Source organism: Nicotiana tabacum, chromosome 22, assembly GCF_000715075.1.
Source record: "Nicotiana tabacum cultivar K326 chromosome 22, ASM71507v2, whole genome shotgun sequence".
Lineage (NCBI taxonomy): Eukaryota > Viridiplantae > Streptophyta > Magnoliopsida > Solanales > Solanaceae > Nicotiana > Nicotiana tabacum.
In genome coordinates, this window is record NC_134101.1 from 171,061,619 (window position 1) to 171,082,250 (window position 20,632).

A 20,632-nucleotide genomic window follows, 5' to 3' on the forward strand; every position below is an offset into this window, starting at 1 on the left:
ATATGGTTAATGAAGAAACTGATACCTAAATCTCGAGTACAAGTGGATATACCATAACCTATACTAGCACAATTATCCATTGCAGTTCCCACTTCACTTGTGTCATTGTCATGAGCCAGATTCTCTTGCAAAGAAAAACCACCTCCCATGCACCCTTGTTAAGACTATTAAGCATGCAAAAAAAGAGAATATAAGGAAAGAAATCATGAGATTGCAATTTCAGGAACACAACGTACTTCTTGTATGAATTTGACAAACTAAAACAAAGTATTTCTATCAATTTTTATGTGCAATCTGAAAATACAGGTTCCAAATCTTTCGTCACTATCACTTGTCAAGAACTTCTGCTCCTGACTCAACAAAGACAACAGGCCTATCCATATCAGAAGATTATATTTTATCCACCCCAGCAAAGTAAAGAAGGCAGGGTAATGAGGAGTCCTGCCACATTTCAGGAAACAATCATAAAGTACAAAGCAGCAGCTTTTCCACTGTGAGCGTCCAATAGACTCACTGAGAGTTATCACGCCCGGCCTATCTTTTTCTCCCTCAATCCAATACAAAAACCTTCCACCCAAAAATGGAAGGCTTAATGGAGATATGGATCTTTGACCAAGATTGGTCAAAGGCTGGGGTTTTAGATCTCAAAACTTTTTAACCAAACTGACAATCTAAATTTCTCCCCATTATCAGCAAAAAATAGGAGCTTCAACAGCTGGATCATCTCCATGGAGAATAGTGCACACGGAAAAACTGGTAATCGGGAAGGATAACCTGCAAGCGTCGAAGCCAACTGTCTGCAGCTTGCAATAGAGAATCTTCTTGCTCGGATTCATGAGGTCCACATGGACTCAAGATTGACCCTTTCAGTTTGTATGTGGCAAGGCCAAAGACTGGTAACGAAATTCTTGAGCACGCATTTACATTGCCAAGAACTTTCCTGCCAGTTGCACCATGGTAGCGTGGCTGAACTGTACTCAGAGCTAAGAAAATGACAGAAACATTACTTCAGAAGAAGCACTAGGAAGTAGAAACACACATGCATACAACAAAAACATAAATCTGTCTGTTTGCACACAAAGGGCGGAGGACATACCTCTGGATTGTGTGGACAAAGAATGAAAGGTTAAGAAAGAAGCGTCCAGATCCCGCAACGTGGGACCCATGGGTATTCTATATATTGGATACCTACAACACACTTGCAGCAGTCACAAACTAAAATGCAAAATAAGAGCTTCAAATATCCTCATCATGTTGCAAATTACTCTTAAGTTCTACAGGGTTGTAAACATACCAAGCTACAGAAATCCAACTAGAAGGCAGTAAATCACAGCTCCTGCACTTCTTCAGCACTGGAAATTGAGATGCCAGAACTGCTATCTGAAAAAGAAGATATGAATGCAGAACAAAATACGCATTTAGGACAAAGAAGTGATTCGTTTCAAACACTAATAAACGAGTTACCTTGTCAGCCAATGGTCTTCGATGATGTGGTTGCTCCTGTTCCAAATACTCGAACAAGAGCACCCCAAGAGAATTCGAAATTTCAGCTTCATCGCTCGATGAACCCGTGACAGACTTGTCCCTCAATGATAGTCTATTTAGTTGCTGGGCATTTTGATTTACAAGGCTGTGCTGGTTCCACAGCCCATCGGAAGAGGATTTGGACCGCCTCTCATCACAGTCACTGCTTCCACCACTACTGGTCTCCCTTGATGAGTCAGCATCACCCTCTTCACCAGGCCTCCTGGATAAAACAAAAGGAACACAAGATACAAGGTAGGATTCATGTTAAAATTCCCAACTGTGCCAGATGAAGTTTTCTTTAGGTGAAACCGTGAAAGAAAGAAACATTAGCTAAAATATCCAATTAATATTCACAATAACAGACAATAATAGCAATCAGTTAATCGGCTTGGACCAAACACATAAATATCTTTTTTCTGACAAGTAAAAATCATAATATGTTGACAAGCTTCTTCTTCGATATGCTATTTCTGGAGAAAAGGTCCACATAAGTACTAAAAGAACAAGTCTCACCATCAAATATGGAAGATGCACCAAGTACCAAGTTACTTTAGCCACTTTAGTAGCTAAAGTGGGTGTCTACAGTTCCGAAGCTAACCCTGTTTCTCACTGAACAATTTTCAAGTGCTGCTCCAGGTTCCCATCTCACAAGTATCATAATAAAACTAAAACCCCGGAAAATTGGAAACCTGCACTAATTTGGCATGTGTGTTTCATTACCACGAAATGGTAATATCATGAAACAGATCATGAATCTCTAACATCAACCATTCTACTAGCCTATGGAAAGTGCCAAACAGATAAAAAGTCTCAAGTTGTCTATGCAAAATTTGTCTTGAAACCAAAAAGTTTAGTTTCAGAAAAAGGAATAGCAGCACCAAGATGAGTTGCAGAAGAAATTAGTTCAGAAACTTGTGAAATTGCTGGTGCCTTCAAAAAGGTACATCCACCATTTACCAAGCAAGGGATCACCGAATAGCCTATCCAGGTAAGCCTGTAGGGTAAAGTACACCCGCATTTTAACACACCCTCAACACAGCAGAAAGATATTAATAGCAAAATAAGGAGAGAAAACCATGCATTTACTTCGAAACTGGCAATAATCCAATTGGTTAAAAATGTTTTAAATGGTTAGAGAGATGACGCGAAAGATGTTAAAATATCGCTATTAGTTAAGTAATAATGAAGCTTAAAGGGCATCCAGAGTAGAGTCTCAACAATGTTCAGACAAGTCATGCAATGCGAGAAAAGAAGTTGTGGTTGCAACATAAACAAAATGTTAATGTATCATTACATTATAACTTTTTCGGATTAACAAGCATCATCATAAGGAACAGCAATTACAAGCAGCATGCACAACTGACCAGGAATTCATTCAAAGATCAAATGGAACTTTGATTTATTAATGGAAAGAGCCATCTAAACACAGGGATGACTGCTGCTTAATTACTCCTGGTTCTGCAAGAAGTTCTTTCCACAAAGCAAGATGTAAGCAGATTTTATTCAAGTCCATGTTGGATCTGCCACTATTGGAACACAACTTCAACTAGTAGAATATGATCATATTACCTAGTATTTCTTTTATTGTATTACCTAATATATTTATTTTATTAACAGCACAAGCTTGAGTGCGCGTTGAGTATGATCATTGATCAAGAGGGAGCAAGCCAGTGAAACACTGCTACTTATTACACTTCAGAGAGATATTTTCACACAGGCAAGGGTTTTGTGTGTGTGTGTGTGTGTTGGGGGTGGGGGGTGGGGGGTGGGGGGCTAATAAATGAGAACGAGCAAATGCAAGTAACCAAGAGCACATTAGGTGAAATGTGAAGGCTCTATTGATGTCATTTGAGTATATTAACTAGTGTTTTATTGTTTTTGATTAGTATATTAACTCATATGAGTATACTAACTAATGTTGTACTTAAGAAATAAGCTCCCGTAATGGAGAAGACCAGGAACCATAGAGGCCTTTAAGGACAGGGAAATTCTCATTAAGGATGTTGCAGGTCTCAGTTTTCTGTTATGATTTATCTTTGTCGGTCTAGACTTCAGAAGCTTTTAACTTTTGTGCCAGCTCAGATTCGGAGCAAAAATTAAAAACTATTTAATACCATCAGTGAGGAAGATTTAAGCTAAGTCGCGGACTCTTCATTTTTGGTGCGGGCTACGTCCCGGATTCGGTCAACTAACTTCGGATACTTTAAGCTGAGTCCATCGACAAATTTGGGGGGAGGGGGCCTGAGATTTTGATTTCTAAAAATTAAAAATAAAATAGATTTAAGACATGGGAAATGGCATACCTTCATTATTGTAGTACTTTTGTCTCGTATTATGCTGCTTTGTGTTTGAGAAAAATCAAGAATTCAAGGGGTCGTGTTCTGAGTTTGAACTTCTGGTAGACAGTAGCAACGATATAGATGGAGAGTTGGTGGAACGCCTTGAATGGCTTTCTTTTTCTCTTTATATCTCTATTTTTTTATAATTTTGAATTTTTTTATCCAAATTCCCGCACCAGTATCTATACTTGGATTCGCACCCTCGAATCTTAAAATTTATATTTGCCCAATCCGACACTCGGATCCGTGTCCGTATCGGATGCTCGCACCCGAGTCCGAGCAACTTAGGATTTAAGGCATCCATCAAATTTGTTACCTTAATCCATTCTCTAAGGTAGAATATGCAAGACATACTTTTTTTTCTTTTTGATAAGGTAAGATATTATTGATGAACAAGAAGAACTAAGAAAGTGCTACACAACCACTAAGAATATGCAAGACATACTTGTAGTTTACTAGTATAGAAAGAACTCCATAAAATTATAGCATATGGTTAGAATGCACGTTAGCTAAACCCTAAAAATTTTAACACCACCGAGAACCATCAACAAGGTAAATCGTAAATAATTTAATGCAACCATCAAGTTGATACTCTCAATATACTCTTGTCTATTTAATGTACCTATCAAGTTGGTACTCTCAATTTTCTTCAACAAGCAGCATAAAGCTTTCTATGAATCACATCACACTTCCACAAAATGCATACGAAATATCCCTCCAAGAGTTGGAGGCTGTGGATAGATGATATGGACAAAATAACAGACTGCAATATAAAACAGTCAACCATCACATGCAATTTAGTAAACGTGGTAAGTTATCAAAAAGAATAGATCGCCATCCTAAGCAAAATTATGAAATAACTACCCCTTAGCTTCTATTTTAAGGCATCATTTGCAATGAAAAGATATTCCCATAAATGACTACCAAATAGCAGTGTCTTAAACTACACTTCAACGTCATAAAATCCATGATTCCAAGTGAATCCTATTCCCTCTGAAGATTCTATTCATCCTAATCATCCCAACATCCCATTTGCGGCATGGAGAGTTATTAAAGTCTCTCATAAGGGGGGTGATTTCAACAACATAGGAAAAAGAAGAACCAATTTTGGAGCATTTTTATTGCAATGGTTCCTTTAAGAGCGTTTTGTGGCAATGGAACAACAATAATATCCTCATCTCAAGGAATTAGGCAATTGAAACAGTGAACTCAATGCACGTCCAAGTTAAAGCTTGTGCGTCTATGTTGTAATCCGCTCAAATTGAATATATATTTTTGTAACCCACTCAAACTGAACTGAGCAATTGAAAAATTACGAAGCATGGCTAAAGTGGATACCAATTTAGATGGCAAGCAGAATAAGCATTCGGAGAAATGGTGAATAACTATATACCAATTAAAAGACTAATTAGCACGAAAATAGAAAAAGAACATCAAAGGTTGGCTTACCTAAGGCGTGAAGATGGCTTAGATGGATCTACATACAACTGGATGCCGGATAAGAAAGGAACATAATACTGTATAATTGAGTCTTTCCCATTCAACAATAGTGGTACGCCCACTCCATAGACACTCCACTCACTAAAAGCTTCCCAGAGATCCCCAAGGCAATAATAGGGATTTGACTCTGCTTCCCTAGTTCTACGGCCTCTTACATTCACCTGTCCATACAAAGCTTGATAAATTGATAAGTATTCTTCGTTTTGATGCTATTCATTCTTAATGCAACAAATAAATCGCAAAATTAATGCATATCGGTAAAAAAATAAAATCACCACTTGATTCCTAAACGTGAGAAATGTGAAGAAAACATAAAATCTTGACATCTAAACCAGAAATCTTAAAATCTTGAAAGCAAATCAAACAGCATTTGCTTCCTAAATATGAGAACAACAACTACTACCTTTACTATAACTATTACTCCTAAATCACAAACTGGTTTGGCTAATGTGATTCTTCAATATCCATTCCACTCCAACTATAAAAGAGGAACGTTAATGAAAAATAAAAACTTGAAATCTATAAATAGATCTCGCCTCATATGCAAGCAAGGACGATAGTTTGAGCAGAGCAAAATGAAAAAGCAAAATCCTGCTACTATAAAGATTGTGTTACTTGTAAAAAAAAAACTGCTAGTAACTTATAACTTAGAAATAACTGAAACACCTCTTATACCTCAGAAAAATGCAGGGCGGGCACGAAGGGAGTAACAGATTCAATCAAACTATCCAAATTAGTAACATTTACTGGCGGCGGCCGTGGCGGCGAAGCAGCGGAGCAAACGGAGGGCGTCTTAGACAATGTCGTAGTCGAATCGTCCGAGTCCGTCCGGTTCCCAGCCGCCTCAGCAGCAGGCGCCTCAGCTTTATTAGCTGCTCTCTGCAACTGCTGCTGCTGTTGTTGTTGTTGTTTCTGTAACTGCTGCTGCTGTTGCTGTTGTAATAGCATCTGCTGGTGCCGGCGCATAGCAGGAGGATTGTAGAATCGGTCACCGCCATGACTCCGCGACACCGCGAAGCTTCCAGAACCAGCCATTATTACTCCCAAATTTGTGTGTGTAGTTAATTAAGCTGCTTAACGAGTCTAAAATGGTGAAATTAAGTTGGCGAAAATTGATAGATTTGTGAAATGGGATTGAATTGAAGTGTGGAAATATGAAAATCTGATTAGGGTTTTGGAGGTTTTTGGAGGTTGAAACTTTTGTTGATTTTTCGGAGTTTCTGAAGGCGAAAAAATAAAAATTTAAAAGAAAAAAAAAAGGAAAAAGGAAAATAGGAGACCGAGTTGTGGAGAGGAGAAAAGGGGTTTGAGCTTTCACTTTCATGAGCAGTCGTTTTGTGACGCGTGTATTACTCTTTGCCTTCAACCAATTAGAAACACTGTGTTTTACCGAGTCCAAAACCTTTTTAATCATTTTTTGAACAAAAAATACTTTTGTACTACTTAAAAAAAAGTTACATAAATGACTAAAACGCATTATTATACTGCGAATTACTTTAACGGAAATTTTGCCGTTAAAGTAATTCGCAGTATAGTACTGCGTTTTTGTAAAATTTTTTTTTTTGTAAATCGCAGTACTATACTGCGTTTTACTAAGATGTTGGGCCCAACTATATTTTATTAAAGTTGTTCGCAATATTATACTGCGTTTTACTTAAAATGCAGTATAATACTGTGAACAGCTTCAATAAAATATAGCCCCTTCTTCTTCCTTGAACCACTGAACCGAAGGAAACCAAAAACCTTCGATTCTGCTGGTCCCCCCCTCCCGCGTCAAACTTCAAAAAATTTTAAAAAAAAAATTGGGACCCACCCGTCACCTAAAGAGCAAGGAGTGTAGGTCCCACATACAAGACAAGCTTTGGATTCCTTCTTTTGAGTGCAAAAATTCGATTTCAATCAAATTTAAAAAACTTAAATCGAGGTATTTCAATTTTGTTTATGTCGAAACTCGTATAGTACATGCATATTTGTATTGTTTAATGTGTTTCCATGTTAATTTGTGTTATGTTTGTGTTTAAATTTGTATCTTATTTATACCCGGATTGATTTATTAGCTTTGGTACAAAAAATTGTTAAAATTTGATAAATTATTTGTATTGTTAAAAAATTAATATTATTTATTTTGTTTGTTGTTCATATTTGTATTTTATGTTAGTTGTTTTTATATGTAATAGTGACCTTTTAGCGTAGTAAAATAAATAGTCTTTTAGCGTAGTAAAATATAGAGCCTTTTACTGTAGTAAAATATAGAACCTGTTAGTGTTGTAAAATATAGAGCCTTTTAGCGTAGTAAAATGTAGAGCCTTTTAACGTAGAGTCTATGTAGTTTAAGTATGTAGTAACTGCAAACTCTATCCAATTACACTTTACAAAAATTAATTATTTAATTATAACAATAAACTTACAAAAGTAACAAATTCCTATATGTTGTAAAATTATCTCAAAAAATGAGCCTGGAACCCATACATAATTATTCAGTCCAATTGTAAACATAATTAATTATTTTATTTATTAAGCTAGCACACACAATTCTAAAAATGTTAAAATTGACACGCATAATAATTAAGGATAACTCGGTGCTACCGAGCCTCAAAAATCGAGCCTGGAACCCATACATAATTATTCAGTCCAATTGTAAACATAATTAATTATTTAATTTATTAAGCTAACAGACACAATTCTAAAAATGTTGAAATTGACACGCATAATAATTAAGGATAACTCGGTGCTACCGGGCCTCAAAAAATGAGCCTGGAACTCATACTAATTATTCAGTCCAATTGTAAATATAATTAATTATTTAATTTATTAAGCTAGCACACACAATTCTAAAAATGTTAAAATTGACACGCATAATAATTAAGGATAACTCGGTGCTATCGAGCCTCAAAAATCGAGCCTGGAACCCATACATAATTATTCAGTCCAATTGTAAACATAATTAATTATTTAATTTATTAAACTAACAGACACAATTCTAAAAATGTTGAAATTGACACGCATAATAATTAAGGATAACTCGGTGCTACCGGGCCTCAAAAAATGAGCCTGGAACCCATACATAATTATTCAGTCCAATTGTAAACATAATTAATTATTTAATTTATTAAGCTAACAGACACAATTCTAAAAATGTTGAAATTGACACGCATAATAATTAAGGATAACTCGGTGCTACCGGGCCTCAAAAAATGAGCCTGGAACTCATACTAATTATTCAGTCCAATTGTAAATATAATTAATTATTTAATTTATTAAGCTAGCACACACAATTCTAAAAATGTTAAAATTGACACGCATAATAATTAAGGATAACTCGGTGCTATCGAGCCTCAAAAATCGAGCCTGGAACCCATACATAATTATTCAGTCCAATTGTAAACATAATTAATTATTTAATTTATTAAACTAACAGACACAATTCTAAAAATATTGAAATTGACACGCATAATAATTAAGGATAACTCGGTGCTACCGGGCCTCAAAAAATGAGCCTGGAACCCATACATAATTATTCAGTCCAATTGTAAACATAATTAATTATTTAATTTATTAAGCTAACAGACACAATTCTAAAAATGTTGAAATTGACACGCATAATAATTAAGGATAACTCGATGCTATCGGGCCTCAAATATCGAGCCTGGAACCCATACATAATTAATCAGTCCAATTTTAAACATAATTAATTATTTAATTTATTAAGCAAACACACACAATTAATTTTGTTTAAATTATAGTAAACGACATGGACTTTCCTCCGCCTGCGCATCCCGGACCTGCCGAGGATCAGCTACTAGTGTTGCAGGGTGACCATAGGTCCTCATTTGTATGGGAGGGACAGCTATCGATGCAGCCTCTCCGCCCCAAGAGACCTGACGATTTACGGGAGTTCATCGGGGAGCATCCTTTCCATGCCCGCGTAGTCGCATGCCTACAGGCTACGGGCTTCTATGCGATTTTTTAGCTTGGACGGATGCAGCTTGATTGGTCTCTCATCACGGCCTTGGTAGAGCGGTGGCGACCGGAGACGCACACTTTTCACTTGCCCACTGGAGAGGCTACTATCATGCTGGAGGATGTTCAGGTTTTGTACGGGCTGCGCGTAGATGGACGGGCCGCAGCACTGCCCCAGTACATTAGATCCATGATGCGTGCACAATTTTTGGATATGATGATGCATTTTACTGATTATAGACCTCAGGGTGACGCTGGGGGCAGTCGCGTTGCTTTGTCAGCCATCAGAGATCATATGGCGTTTTTGCACCCAGACATTACCGACGAGACGAAGGATCTCCATATTGAAAGGTACACGCGGTTGGCGCTGCTCCTGCTTTTCGGGTGTGTCTTATTCCCGAACACTTCGGGGAGTAAAGTGAGTATGCGCTTTCTCCATCATCTTCAGGAGTTGGATGGTTTACCCCAGTACAGTTGGGGTGCTGCTGTTCTCGCATACCTGTATAGGAGCATGTGTCGGGCAAGCATGGGCCCAGCGGTGGACATATGTGGTTTTCTGCCCCTCCTACAGGTGACAACATTTTCGAATACTCTGTTCATTTCTCCGAATTCTATATGGTCGAAATGACTCATAAATTTTACATCAACCTTTTATCTTAGGTTTGGGCCTGGCAGCGGATCATGCCGTTGCAGCCACCTCTACCAGCACTTGCGCCTGTTGAGGCTTATCCGTTTCTCCCTCTAGCTTCTTGGTGGATTCTCCGGCGTGGGAACTACCGAGGGACCGATGCTCATCATAATCTCCCCCTTATCAGGGATGTGCTAGATATGCTGGTGGACGGACATGTAGATATGTACCTACACTTACTTGTTTAAATTGAGTTGTGTTGTGCATACTCACTTTTATGTTATTATTTGGCAGTTCATCTGGACGCCATACAACGACGAGTTGGTAGCTCAGCTGCCCTTTTATTGCTCAGTCGATCGAATGCTTTGGAGCACCTCCGTCCCGATGATCTTCTTCGATATGGTTGAGTATCATGCCACAGAGCGTGTGCTTCGCCAGTTTCACCGTCCCCAGCCTATACCTAGGGATCCTGGATGGGTGGCTATACACTATCAGCGGGATGACCGTGCCAGGCTGGACGATATATATATGGGATAGTTGGAGCAGCAGGTCCTTATTTGGGAGGAGCACCGAGCTGACCGTATTCCGCCAGCACCTACATTTACCCAGGAGGCCACTATTCATATGTATGCATCATGGTACCGCCGTCACACCCGACTGATTATCGGGAACCCCATTCATGTACTTGGCGAGCGCTACAGACCATACGCCGGGAGACACGAGGCACTGGTATGTTTTTTGGCTTGTTAATATCGTATAATTGTTATATTGCGTTATTTAATTAATATTTTAAATATTTCACAGGCTATTGGGCATCATCACCTCTACTAGTTGGGACAGGAGATGCAGCAGCATACCGACATCCCTGCAGTCGTTGACTATGGCCGGCGGGTGGCACAGTTGGCTCGTCGGACCCTGTTTCAGGCGAGAGATGTCGTGAGGTTGGACCATGAGGCTCAGTATGCGGCGCCAGAGGACTACCATCGGGGTAGGGGTGTCCCACGAGGCAGGGGTAGGGCACGAGGGAGGGGTGCCCCACGAGGTAGGGGTGCTCCACGGGGTCGCGGGGGTCGCCGGGGACGGCGAGGAGGTGGTCCCCAGCAAGGGGGCGTTGAGGCACCTGTCGACCCACCTGTTGAGGGACATGATGAGGACTTTGGAGTTGTGGCGCTTGAAGATGATCAGCTGGGTTATATACCTCGGCAAGATGAGCCTTCTAGCAGCATGCCTTCGTACAACCTTCAGCTATCTCTGCCAGCATCGCAGGTCACCCCGTCAGGAGCATTGTCGATCACGGGTACATTAGACGAGGATGTAGACCAGTACTTTGCATACCCATCTACCGAAGCTGAGGATCGGCCCACCCGGGACGTGGATGGCGGGCGCAAGTTGAGTTATGCCTCATCCCCGGCGGTTGATGCGGATCTATCACAGGCGCAGGTATGTTTGTATTACTTTAAAATTTCACTTTGTTTTTTTCCTTAATGAGCTGCCATTAATTAATTTTTAACTTTCTTATGAAGGAATCGTCCCAGCCCATCTTTGAGGCCACTACATGCTTTGATGAGGACACCACTGATGCGTATATTCAGGAGGTCGACGAGACCACAGTGGGAATATATTTTTTGACTTAACACGTACAATACAAATATACTTTGTCACATGCTAAGTTTAGTACTTGTTTTGTAGGTTGCTGACGGCCCGACGGCCTATTCTTCCGATCCTGCCAGTTGTGGTGTCGATGCTGCTGCACATTCTCACATAAAGAGGCGGCTTGATGATGATGATCCAGATAGTGTACCCGGGCGAAAGGGGATGCGACTCAGGCCAGCAGCAGCACTGAAGCACACAGGCTGCGGGACTCACTGATTTACTTAGGTTTTTAGTTTGTGTAAATAGTGCATTATGTATATAATGATAACAATTATCGTTTAACAGCATTTATATTTTAATTGCATTTGAACAGCAGTTTTACTTAAACAGTACACAAGAAACACAAACATTGCAAAACGTAGTACTATACTAGAACTAAAACCATCACTGCACAAAGGATAGCAGTACACAGAAAAACAAACAATAGAACTAAATCCATCACTGCACAAAGGATAACTAAAACCAGCTTTTTTCACATGGTTTTCTTCTTTTTCAGAACGACAAGACAACTCCATAAAATGTAGTACTATACTACGCTTTATGTGTTAAATTTTTCTGCAATAAACCAGCTTTTTCACATGGTTTTCATCTTTTTCAGAACGACAAGACAACTCCATAAAACGTAGTACTATACAACGCTTTATGTGTTAAATTTTTCTGCGATAAACCAGCTTTTTCACATGGTTTTCATCTTTTTCAGAACGACAAGACAACTCCATAAAACGTAGTACTATACTACGCTTTATGTATTTTGTCTCGCCTATAAATAACGGCATCATTATAGTTATTTTGTGTGCTCAAAAATTAGTAAAAGCAAATATTTCATTAAAAGTAAGGTTTTTTTTTTACTAAAAGCAAATATTTCATCAAATGGCTCAACCTCTTCGTGCACCAAAGTGCAACTGTGGAAAAGAATGCTCGATGCAAAATTATTGGGACGATGGTGAAGTTGGACGCCGCTACTGGTGTTGTATGAACCAGTTATACAAGGTTTCCGGCGAACCTATTTGTGATTTTCAGGAATGGGTTGATAAACCATGTTATCAGGAATGCTACAGAGAACAACTGCAGTTTCTTCATAATATGTGTTTATGCCAACGGGAAACACAAAGAGAAAGCGATAGAATTATTGTAGAAATGAGGGCGAAACTGAAGAAGGTGGGAGAAGAAAAATGGAAAGCACAATGGAATTGTGAAGTACAAAAGGAACGAAAAGAAAAATATAAACGGGAACTTGCGGAGGTGAAGGCGAAACTGAAAGAGGTAGAAGAAGAAAAAGAACGAATCGAAGAACGATTTAAGTGGTTGGAGCGGAGAATAAATGGTAACCGGGACTAAATATTTGCTTGTATGTGTTTAGTGTATTTTTCATATTTCATGTATTTTTATTATGTTGGCCTGTTATATTTGTGTTTGTGTTGTAGTAATGCTTTATTTTAATTGAAGTGCAAGTTAAGTTTAAGTGCTTGTGTTGCGCATATGAAACTATCAAACCACGCTTTACATATTACATTTCCTACAATTAAACAGCTTTTTCTTCACTCATTTCAAATTGTGGAACATAATTTTATTTGATATATATTGCAACATACACAAGTAAAAACATGTATTACAAAAAACAATACCAAAATAAAAGACTAGGGGTATCTTGATAGTTGGGTACATTCGACGAACTTGCACCAGGAGCCGGATTACCACCGCCACGCACACCACCTGAAGGACATTTACGACGGTCGTGTCCTGTTTGCGAGCATATGCCACATTTACGCGCATAAACGGTGTCACCAACATCCATTTGGTTCCGTATACGCGTTCTCTTTTGCACTTGCAGCTTGCGCAAATAGTCCTTGTTACATACCATCTTAAAAGGTTCCGGCGCCCAATAATGCTCAGCACCTAATGGCTGCAACTTCCCACTATACGTGTCTATGTATGCAGCAACACTATATTGCCTATCAATATAGTTTGTTTCCCCATATCCAACTTGTTGAAAGCACTTCAACGCATGTGCGCACGACATGTGGTAGATGGTCCATTTCCCACATGAACATAACCTTCTATTTTCATTCACCGTCTGTAGATTATTCCCACGGTGTCCGTGGATAGCGGTCTTAACTTCAAAAACACCCCGTTCATGATCGTACTGAAGAAATGAATGCCACTGTGCTCGCCTCCTGGACCTTTCAAATCTTCTCATGGGTATTGGCATAAATTGAACACCCCTGTCCATCAATGCTGATGCAGCTGCATGCCTTTCAACAAACCTCTCCGCACTCTGTTTGAATGTCATGCGGACCATGGCAGTGACAGGCAGTCCACGGGCAGACTTCAACAAGCCGTTGAATGACTCTGACACGTTTGTAGTGAGGGCTCCCCATCGTCTGCCGCCATCAGCATGCAATGTCCACATGTGAAGCTCATGCCCCATCAACCAAGTATAGGCTCGTGGTTCTAACTGCCGGATCGCTTCCATGCGCCTCGTGAATTTGTACTGCTGGTGCTCAGTTGCAGCCATCCACATTAAGTCATGCAATGCCTTGTCAGGATATTTCTTCTGGAAATTGGCCTTCAGGTGACGCACACAGTAACGGTGGTATGCATATGGTTCCTGCCATTCAGGCAAGTGACGTACAGAACTTAAAATAACACCATGCCGATCAGATATTAGACAAATACCTGAACGTTGTTTGACAACGTGCTGCTTCAAGTGGTTCAAAAAAAGCATCCATGTCTCTTCACTTTCGTTGGCACATATGGCAAAAGCTAGTGGAAATATTTGCCCGTTGACATCTACTGCAACTGCAATCAAAAGCTTAATATCATACTTTCCATAGACATGAGTACTGTCTATGGAAATAACAGGACGACAATGCACAAAACCATCAATTGCTGGTTTAAATGACCAGAACACATAGTTGAAAATATATTCGGGTCTGTCCGGACTCCGCTCACGCCTCCATTCAACAATAGTCCCGGGGTTAAAGTGTCGCAGTGCGGCCATGTACCTGGGCAGATTTGAAAAAGACTTATCCCAGTCGCCATAAATAAGTTCAAAGGCACGTTTGCGACCGAGATATGCCTTTCTTTTGGTTATAGTATAACCATACTCCTGGTGGACGACTGTAATACACTCTTTAATCTTGAACCTAATGGACACTTCCAAATATGGAATCAAGACAAGAGAAATCAAGTCCACATCCAAGTTGAAGTGATTCTCATTGTATGTGTCCATTTCACATCTGTGCTCGCTAATAAATTTACCCACTTTCCACAAACCTGATTTTTTCTTGGTGGCACGCAACATCCAGTGACAACCCATAAAGTCTCTACGGCATACAACCTTGTATTTCTCCCTAGTTGATTCACTTACCGTCATCTCACAACACTCTCTTATACTGTAGATTTTTACAGCCCTAATTAGGCAAGCTTTATCGGAAAAATACATGCCCTTTATCAGAACAGCTGGTCTAGACTCATCCCACATCGCTGACCGAAATTCATCATCATCCCTTGTGAGGGCATCCACGTTCGGCATGCTTGGCAAATTATCAAGGTAGGGAATATTCTGCTCATGAAATGGCACGTGGGACTCGTACACTCTTGGTCTAGTTGGAGGTGGAGGAACATGCTCCCTAGTCAACTCAGTTCAACATTCACTTCCTCCTCCTCATCACCCTCATCATGGAAGGGTGTGTCATCCCCAGACTCATCCGCATTGTTGTCATAATCACTATCATCTTCCTGACTCTGCGCATCTGCCAAATCACGAGTAAATACGTTGTCTATGGGCAATTGTGTGAGGTCGGGAGCTTCAAGAAGCTCATTTTCACTGCACATAAAGAACAAAATGATAAGTTACCCAACTAGATAAATACTTTAGATATAGCTATATCACTTTACTTACAAGTCATACTGTCTTGACGTTTCATGATGGATATTTTCTTGTTGGTGATGACTCCCAGATGGACCACCATGGTCCAATACTCCAGAACTACGCATATTCCAACTAGGGGCAGGGTCATAACTTGTAAAATTCATATTCGGACGGTACCCCCTATGAAAAATATGAGTGTTAATACAAATCCAATTAAAACATAAATTAAACATCGCTAAAGCGTAGTAAAATTGAAGTTTACCAGTCGTCTTGTTGATTATCTAAAGTCAAAAAATTATTTTGTGGCTGCTCATTCGCCGGTGGTGACAAGTTTAAATCAAGGCAAGCTCTTTCATCACCAATCTGTCCGGCAAAAACTGCTCCAGAATAACCACCCGATGATTGGGGGTTATCCCAACTATGCACGCCCTCATTATTGGGAACGTCTTCCACCTTGACGTACATTTCCAATAATTTTATTACAATAAATTCCCTATATTCAGCCGGAATCAGCAAAAAATCTCTAAGAGTTTCATCATCCTCGATGTTAAACTCAGAATAATAAGCAAACTCCTGTGGAGTCACTGAATACGGAAATCTACCGATTATTTTAAGGTTAACCGAACGCCTCCTCTCATTCATTTTTTACGTAACAACGATACCAATTTATCGTACTCCATAGTAAGCGGCAATTTAACATGACATTGTGGAGGTGAGCTATACCTCACATAGTTATTCTCCAACACAACCTCACCTCCCCAATATAGTGAAACCCTTATTTTTGCCATTTCAGACATTGTAAAAAAATAATTGATAAGAAAAAGAGAGAAATATGAACGTAAGTTTGAAATAAAGTATTGAATGAATTTTTATAAAATTGAAACGCCTTTAAATAAGGCAAGTCCGACGTTGGGGTGTAGAATTTTTCTATGTAAAATGCAGTACAATACTACGTTTTATGTATTGAATTATTGTTATGTCAGTTCATTATTGGTGGGGGCAAAAATCAGAGTACAACGCAATTATTTAATGTAAAACGCATTATTATACTGCGTTTTACAAATATATCTTAGTAAAACGCAGTATAGTACTGCGATTTACAAAAAAAAAAACATGCAGTATAATACTGCGTTTTACTCGTTTATGTAACTTTATGTAACTTTTTTTTTAAATAGTACAAAAGTGTTTTTTGTCCAAAGAATGATTAAAAAGGTTTTGGACTCGTGTTTTACCCCCTCCCTCGGTACTTGAATATTGCCATGTGCCCTTTTGGTTCTAGGGTTTTTGCCACAACTTTTTTCTTCAACTTTTCTGTTTGTTGATTCCAACCTACTAACCTCTCCTAATTTATGACGTGAGAAGAAGAAAACCGAAAAAATGCAATCGAGCCATGAATCAGCTTGGTGCGTGTCCGCTTCAATAGATAGAAAAAAATAACCTAATAATCACACCGTTTCAATTTATTTGAATTTGGGTACGAAATTTAAGAAAAAATAAATTTTTTTTGAATTTGTGGTCCTAAACAAGTCAAAAGGTGGTCTAGAATATTTGTGTGATTATAAAAGATTCTCTTTAAGGGTAGAATTGAAAGTTTAAGCTAATTTGTTTCCAAATTTAGAAAAAGAACATTCTTTTTTGAACAGATAAAAAAAATTAGATTCACAACTGAAACCGAAGAAGTTGTATTTTTTATTTTTGCGGACATTTCTCTACTTTCATGTCACAAGAGTCATTGTTAGAGGATCTAGTTGGAACTTATCAAGTACAATGGCGAGGCAGCATATACACTCCGACACGTGAATTCATAGTTTTTTAGTTTCTCGGCACGTGCGTTGTACGTGTATGCAGAGTCATGTAATACATAGTTTTATAAATAATATCGATATTATTAGAATAAAGCTTTGCGTAAATAAAACATGAAGAATAAACTACCAGTTTATATAAATAATCAATATGAATTATCGTGTAGTGAGTTGTTTGTCGAGGTCAAGATAATTTGATATTGTTTATTTTACAACTGTAAAAAAAATCAATTTTTGATTAGATATATGTAATTTTATTCTTATTTACTTTTATAAGGTACATATATTAAATAAAGTGTATTCACCTAATATGCAACATTTTTGACTTATTAATAGATACATAATTTTGCTAACTCTACTTCGATTATTGAGATGACAAAGCAAAAATACTACTATAAATTTGATAGTTCAAGATAAACTCTTTACTTTCTGTTATGATTAACATTTTTCTTTGAAATAAATAATAATTTTAAACAATCTTAATAAATTTAACATTTTGCACTGACAGTACCTATTATTATTTTAGTTAGTATATTAAAATAATTCTAAATAGTAAAAGTGGAAGTACATACTACTTATTATTTGACCGAATAATTCAACTAAGTTGTAAGAAAAATATAAAATAAATTTACATATGTAATATTAAATCTACGAGGAAAAGAATAATAATTTTCAAGAAAGTTCATTCCAAATAAACACCAAACTTAAAAGTTCATTCCAAACAAACACCAAACTTTCTAAACATATAATTAAACTGAACTAAAGAGTAACTCATCACCAAACTTTCTAAACATATAATTAAACTGAACTAAAGAGTAACTCATTTACCAAAAAAAACTTCCCTATGTAGTCGTTCAGTAATTAACAAACACATCATCCATAGGATATTCTTTTCAAAAATACGGATGATATGTATTAAATAAAAAAAAAATTAAAAACTTGAAAAGAGAAAGAGATAATAGTATACTCAGACGAATAACTTTGTGCAACACCAAAGATTTAGTACTGTCAAAGAAAAAAATAGGCTTAAACTCATTATATTCTCCAAATTTTATAAAGAATTGACTACCACAATATAGTTCACATAGACCGCTAAAACACATTTACATAAGATACCAGCAGGTATCTCAATTTGTCTCGTAAATAATCTCAATTTATTATGAATATATAATTATATGTTTAGCGAAATCACCAAACTCAGATTATTCACATTTTCTGTCGTCAAGCATAATGTATAGCGTAAAAATATATTATGTTTATTACAAGAAGACCTCAATATTCACAATTATAAAACTTTTAATTTGTCTAAACTTAAATATCATTTCATGATCTCAAAAATATTTTAAACTATGAATACTATAATAACCTCAGTTATTCCTAATTATAATGTGTATGCATGACACTAAATATTATGAGATTGTGACCACCTATCATTACATTTAATATACATATTGAATTTTGTAAATTACAAAGAATAATCGGTTAAACAATAAGTTGAATAAAGAAAGTATAACCCGATTTTCGTTATCGTCAAACCATTCTTATCTCTCAAATTTTTCTTTTTGGTTTCTCACTTGTTGTTCAGTATTCGCATTGGAGCCCGATTATATCTAGATTCGCGCTGCGTAGGGCCCCATTCGAGGAAAATCGCTCCCTACCAAAGATTTTTTCATACTCAGGACTCGATTTGTGACAATTGTTTGAGCCCGGAAAATAATGTCATTTTGCACATCTAATCTAGTGCCTGCTTTCATAAATTTTTGAACACACCAAATAAAGAAAACAAACGACTACATTTATAGATCATTTTGGCAAATTTAGTATCTACACTTCCAATTCTATGTTGGAAAGTAAAATACAAAAGTATTAGAACTGATTTTTGATACTTCTTCGAGATATTTGTTTCATTTTTTTTCTCCAAATCCCTTGGCCCTTGCTTTCGTGGAGTCTTTATGACACTTGATAAATTGTAAACATAAGAAGTTTTAATCATTAGTAAGTATGTTTTACTTAGTAGAAGTGATTTTAATCTTTGATTTTTGGGGAAGTGAAATCATAAAATTGCTTATAAAGTTATGGTTGTTGATAACTTAAATAAGTTCCAAAATTGTTGTAACCAATTCTATAAATATATTTGTAAGTGTTCTTTTTAGAATGAAGAGACTAACCAAAAGGTATCATTTTCTAAAAGACACCATTTCTAAATGGTCATAAACGATTCCCTCATTGTTTAGTTAGCTGTTTTGCCGAAATTATTTAATATTTCATTTAGTATATGTATGCGGTGTAATCGGGGGATCTATTTCCCGCCATTAAAGTACATTCGAAAAGTCATGGCAGCATCTCGAGGCTGTGCGATCACGATCGAGCTTCCTCTCTCGAGGATCGTCCACGAACCAGCAGAGATTCTGAGGATAAGGAAGTCGCCAGCGACCCGATGAAGGTTTCGAGGACGGGGGATTCTCTAGGCAGGCGGCTAGACTCAGCAAACCCTAGTACCTTGCCTAGCCGTCCCATCCCCATATCTTTACATTTAATGCACTTTGTACCATACCGCATTCCCTCGCCTATTTAAGGGGGAACCCCTACCACTTTGTAATGGGCTGATGTTACTATATTTCTCCACAAATGCAATAATATCTCTCTCTCTCTTTTCTTTCTAACTTGCTTGTTCACACTGGCCCGAGGCCACTTTAATATCTATCGTTCTCTTACTTGTTCTTTACTATATTGCTCAATATCGGTCGTAAAGAGCCTTGCTTAATCGTATCCTTAATTGTTATCCCATTCCCGGCTGCCCCCGATAGCTCGAGCTCGACTCGAATCTCGACCCCGAGGTCCCCATCGACCGATTCTGCATCTGGGCAATAGGCCCCTTCGGTTTGATTACTGCCTCATTTTAGCTTGCACTTCATCGTTAAACTTCACGTTCTTAGCATCATCTGCTCTAACAACTAGCTCGAGAATAGATCACGTATTTTTAGAATCTCATTTACAAATTTAATTGTTGTTACCATTTTTATGGTAAACAGTTTGGCGCCCACCGTGGGGCTAAAAATAATAGTGATTATTTTCTTGCTGGTTTCATTGCACAAACGCACATTATCTTTCACACTTTTTCTTGTCCAAGATCTTTTGATTCAGGTCGAAATGTCTGGCTCGGTAAACAGAGTCGAGAACGACAACCTCGTAAACCACAGAGGGAACGGCGTGGTTGTCCCGGCCGCTGGAGCACCCCTACAGAATCCTGATATCACGCCCGGACCGATCCTAGCGGACGCGGATTCGCAGGACGCGCAACAAGCCGACGAAACTTCCCACGCCGACAGGAGCATATGGCATGACAACC

General features: G+C 38.1%; 2 protein-coding genes across 2 annotated transcripts; one reads left to right on the forward strand and one right to left on the reverse strand.

Annotated features, from left to right (window-relative positions):
• Positions 1 to 217: 217 nt before the first annotated feature.
• Positions 218 to 6,560, reverse strand: LOC107803940 (uncharacterized). The gene is made up of 6 exons (XM_075244395.1): positions 6,042 to 6,560; positions 5,316 to 5,527; positions 1,465 to 1,747; positions 1,295 to 1,380; positions 1,097 to 1,188; positions 218 to 983 (listed from the first exon to the last, which is right to left on the reverse strand). Exons 1-6 carry the CDS (start codon positions 6,399 to 6,401, stop codon positions 721 to 723), a joined length of 1,296 nt encoding a protein of 431 aa, XP_075100496.1. The 5' UTR covers positions 6,402 to 6,560; the 3' UTR covers positions 218 to 720.
• Positions 6,561 to 9,345: 2,785 nt separating this feature from the next.
• LOC142176156 (serine/threonine-protein phosphatase 7 long form homolog) lies at positions 9,346 to 10,491 on the forward strand. The gene is made up of 2 exons (XM_075243240.1): positions 9,346 to 9,846; positions 10,249 to 10,491. Exons 1-2 carry the CDS (start codon positions 9,346 to 9,348, stop codon positions 10,489 to 10,491), a joined length of 744 nt encoding a protein of 247 aa, XP_075099341.1.
• The last annotated feature ends 10,141 nt before the right edge of the window (positions 10,492 to 20,632 follow it).

Coding starts and splice junctions, on each gene's coding strand:
- LOC107803940 (XM_075244395.1), bottom strand. CDS start 6,401: ATGGCTGGTTCTGGAAGCTTCGCGGTGTCGCGGAGTCATGGCGGTGAC. Junction 1,381..1,464: donor GAAGACCATTGGCTGACAAG/GTAACTCGTTTA, acceptor CTTCTTTTTCAG/ATAGCAGTTCTGGCATCTCA. Junction 984..1,096: donor TTTGTCCACACAATCCAGAG/GTATGTCCTCCG, acceptor TCATTTTCTTAG/CTCTGAGTACAGTTCAGCCA.
- LOC142176156 (XM_075243240.1), top strand. CDS start 9,346: ATGCAGCTTGATTGGTCTCTCATCACGGCCTTGGTAGAGCGGTGGCGA. Junction 9,847..10,248: donor TGTATAGGAGCATGTGTCGG/GCAAGCATGGGC, acceptor ATTATTTGGCAG/TTCATCTGGACGCCATACAA.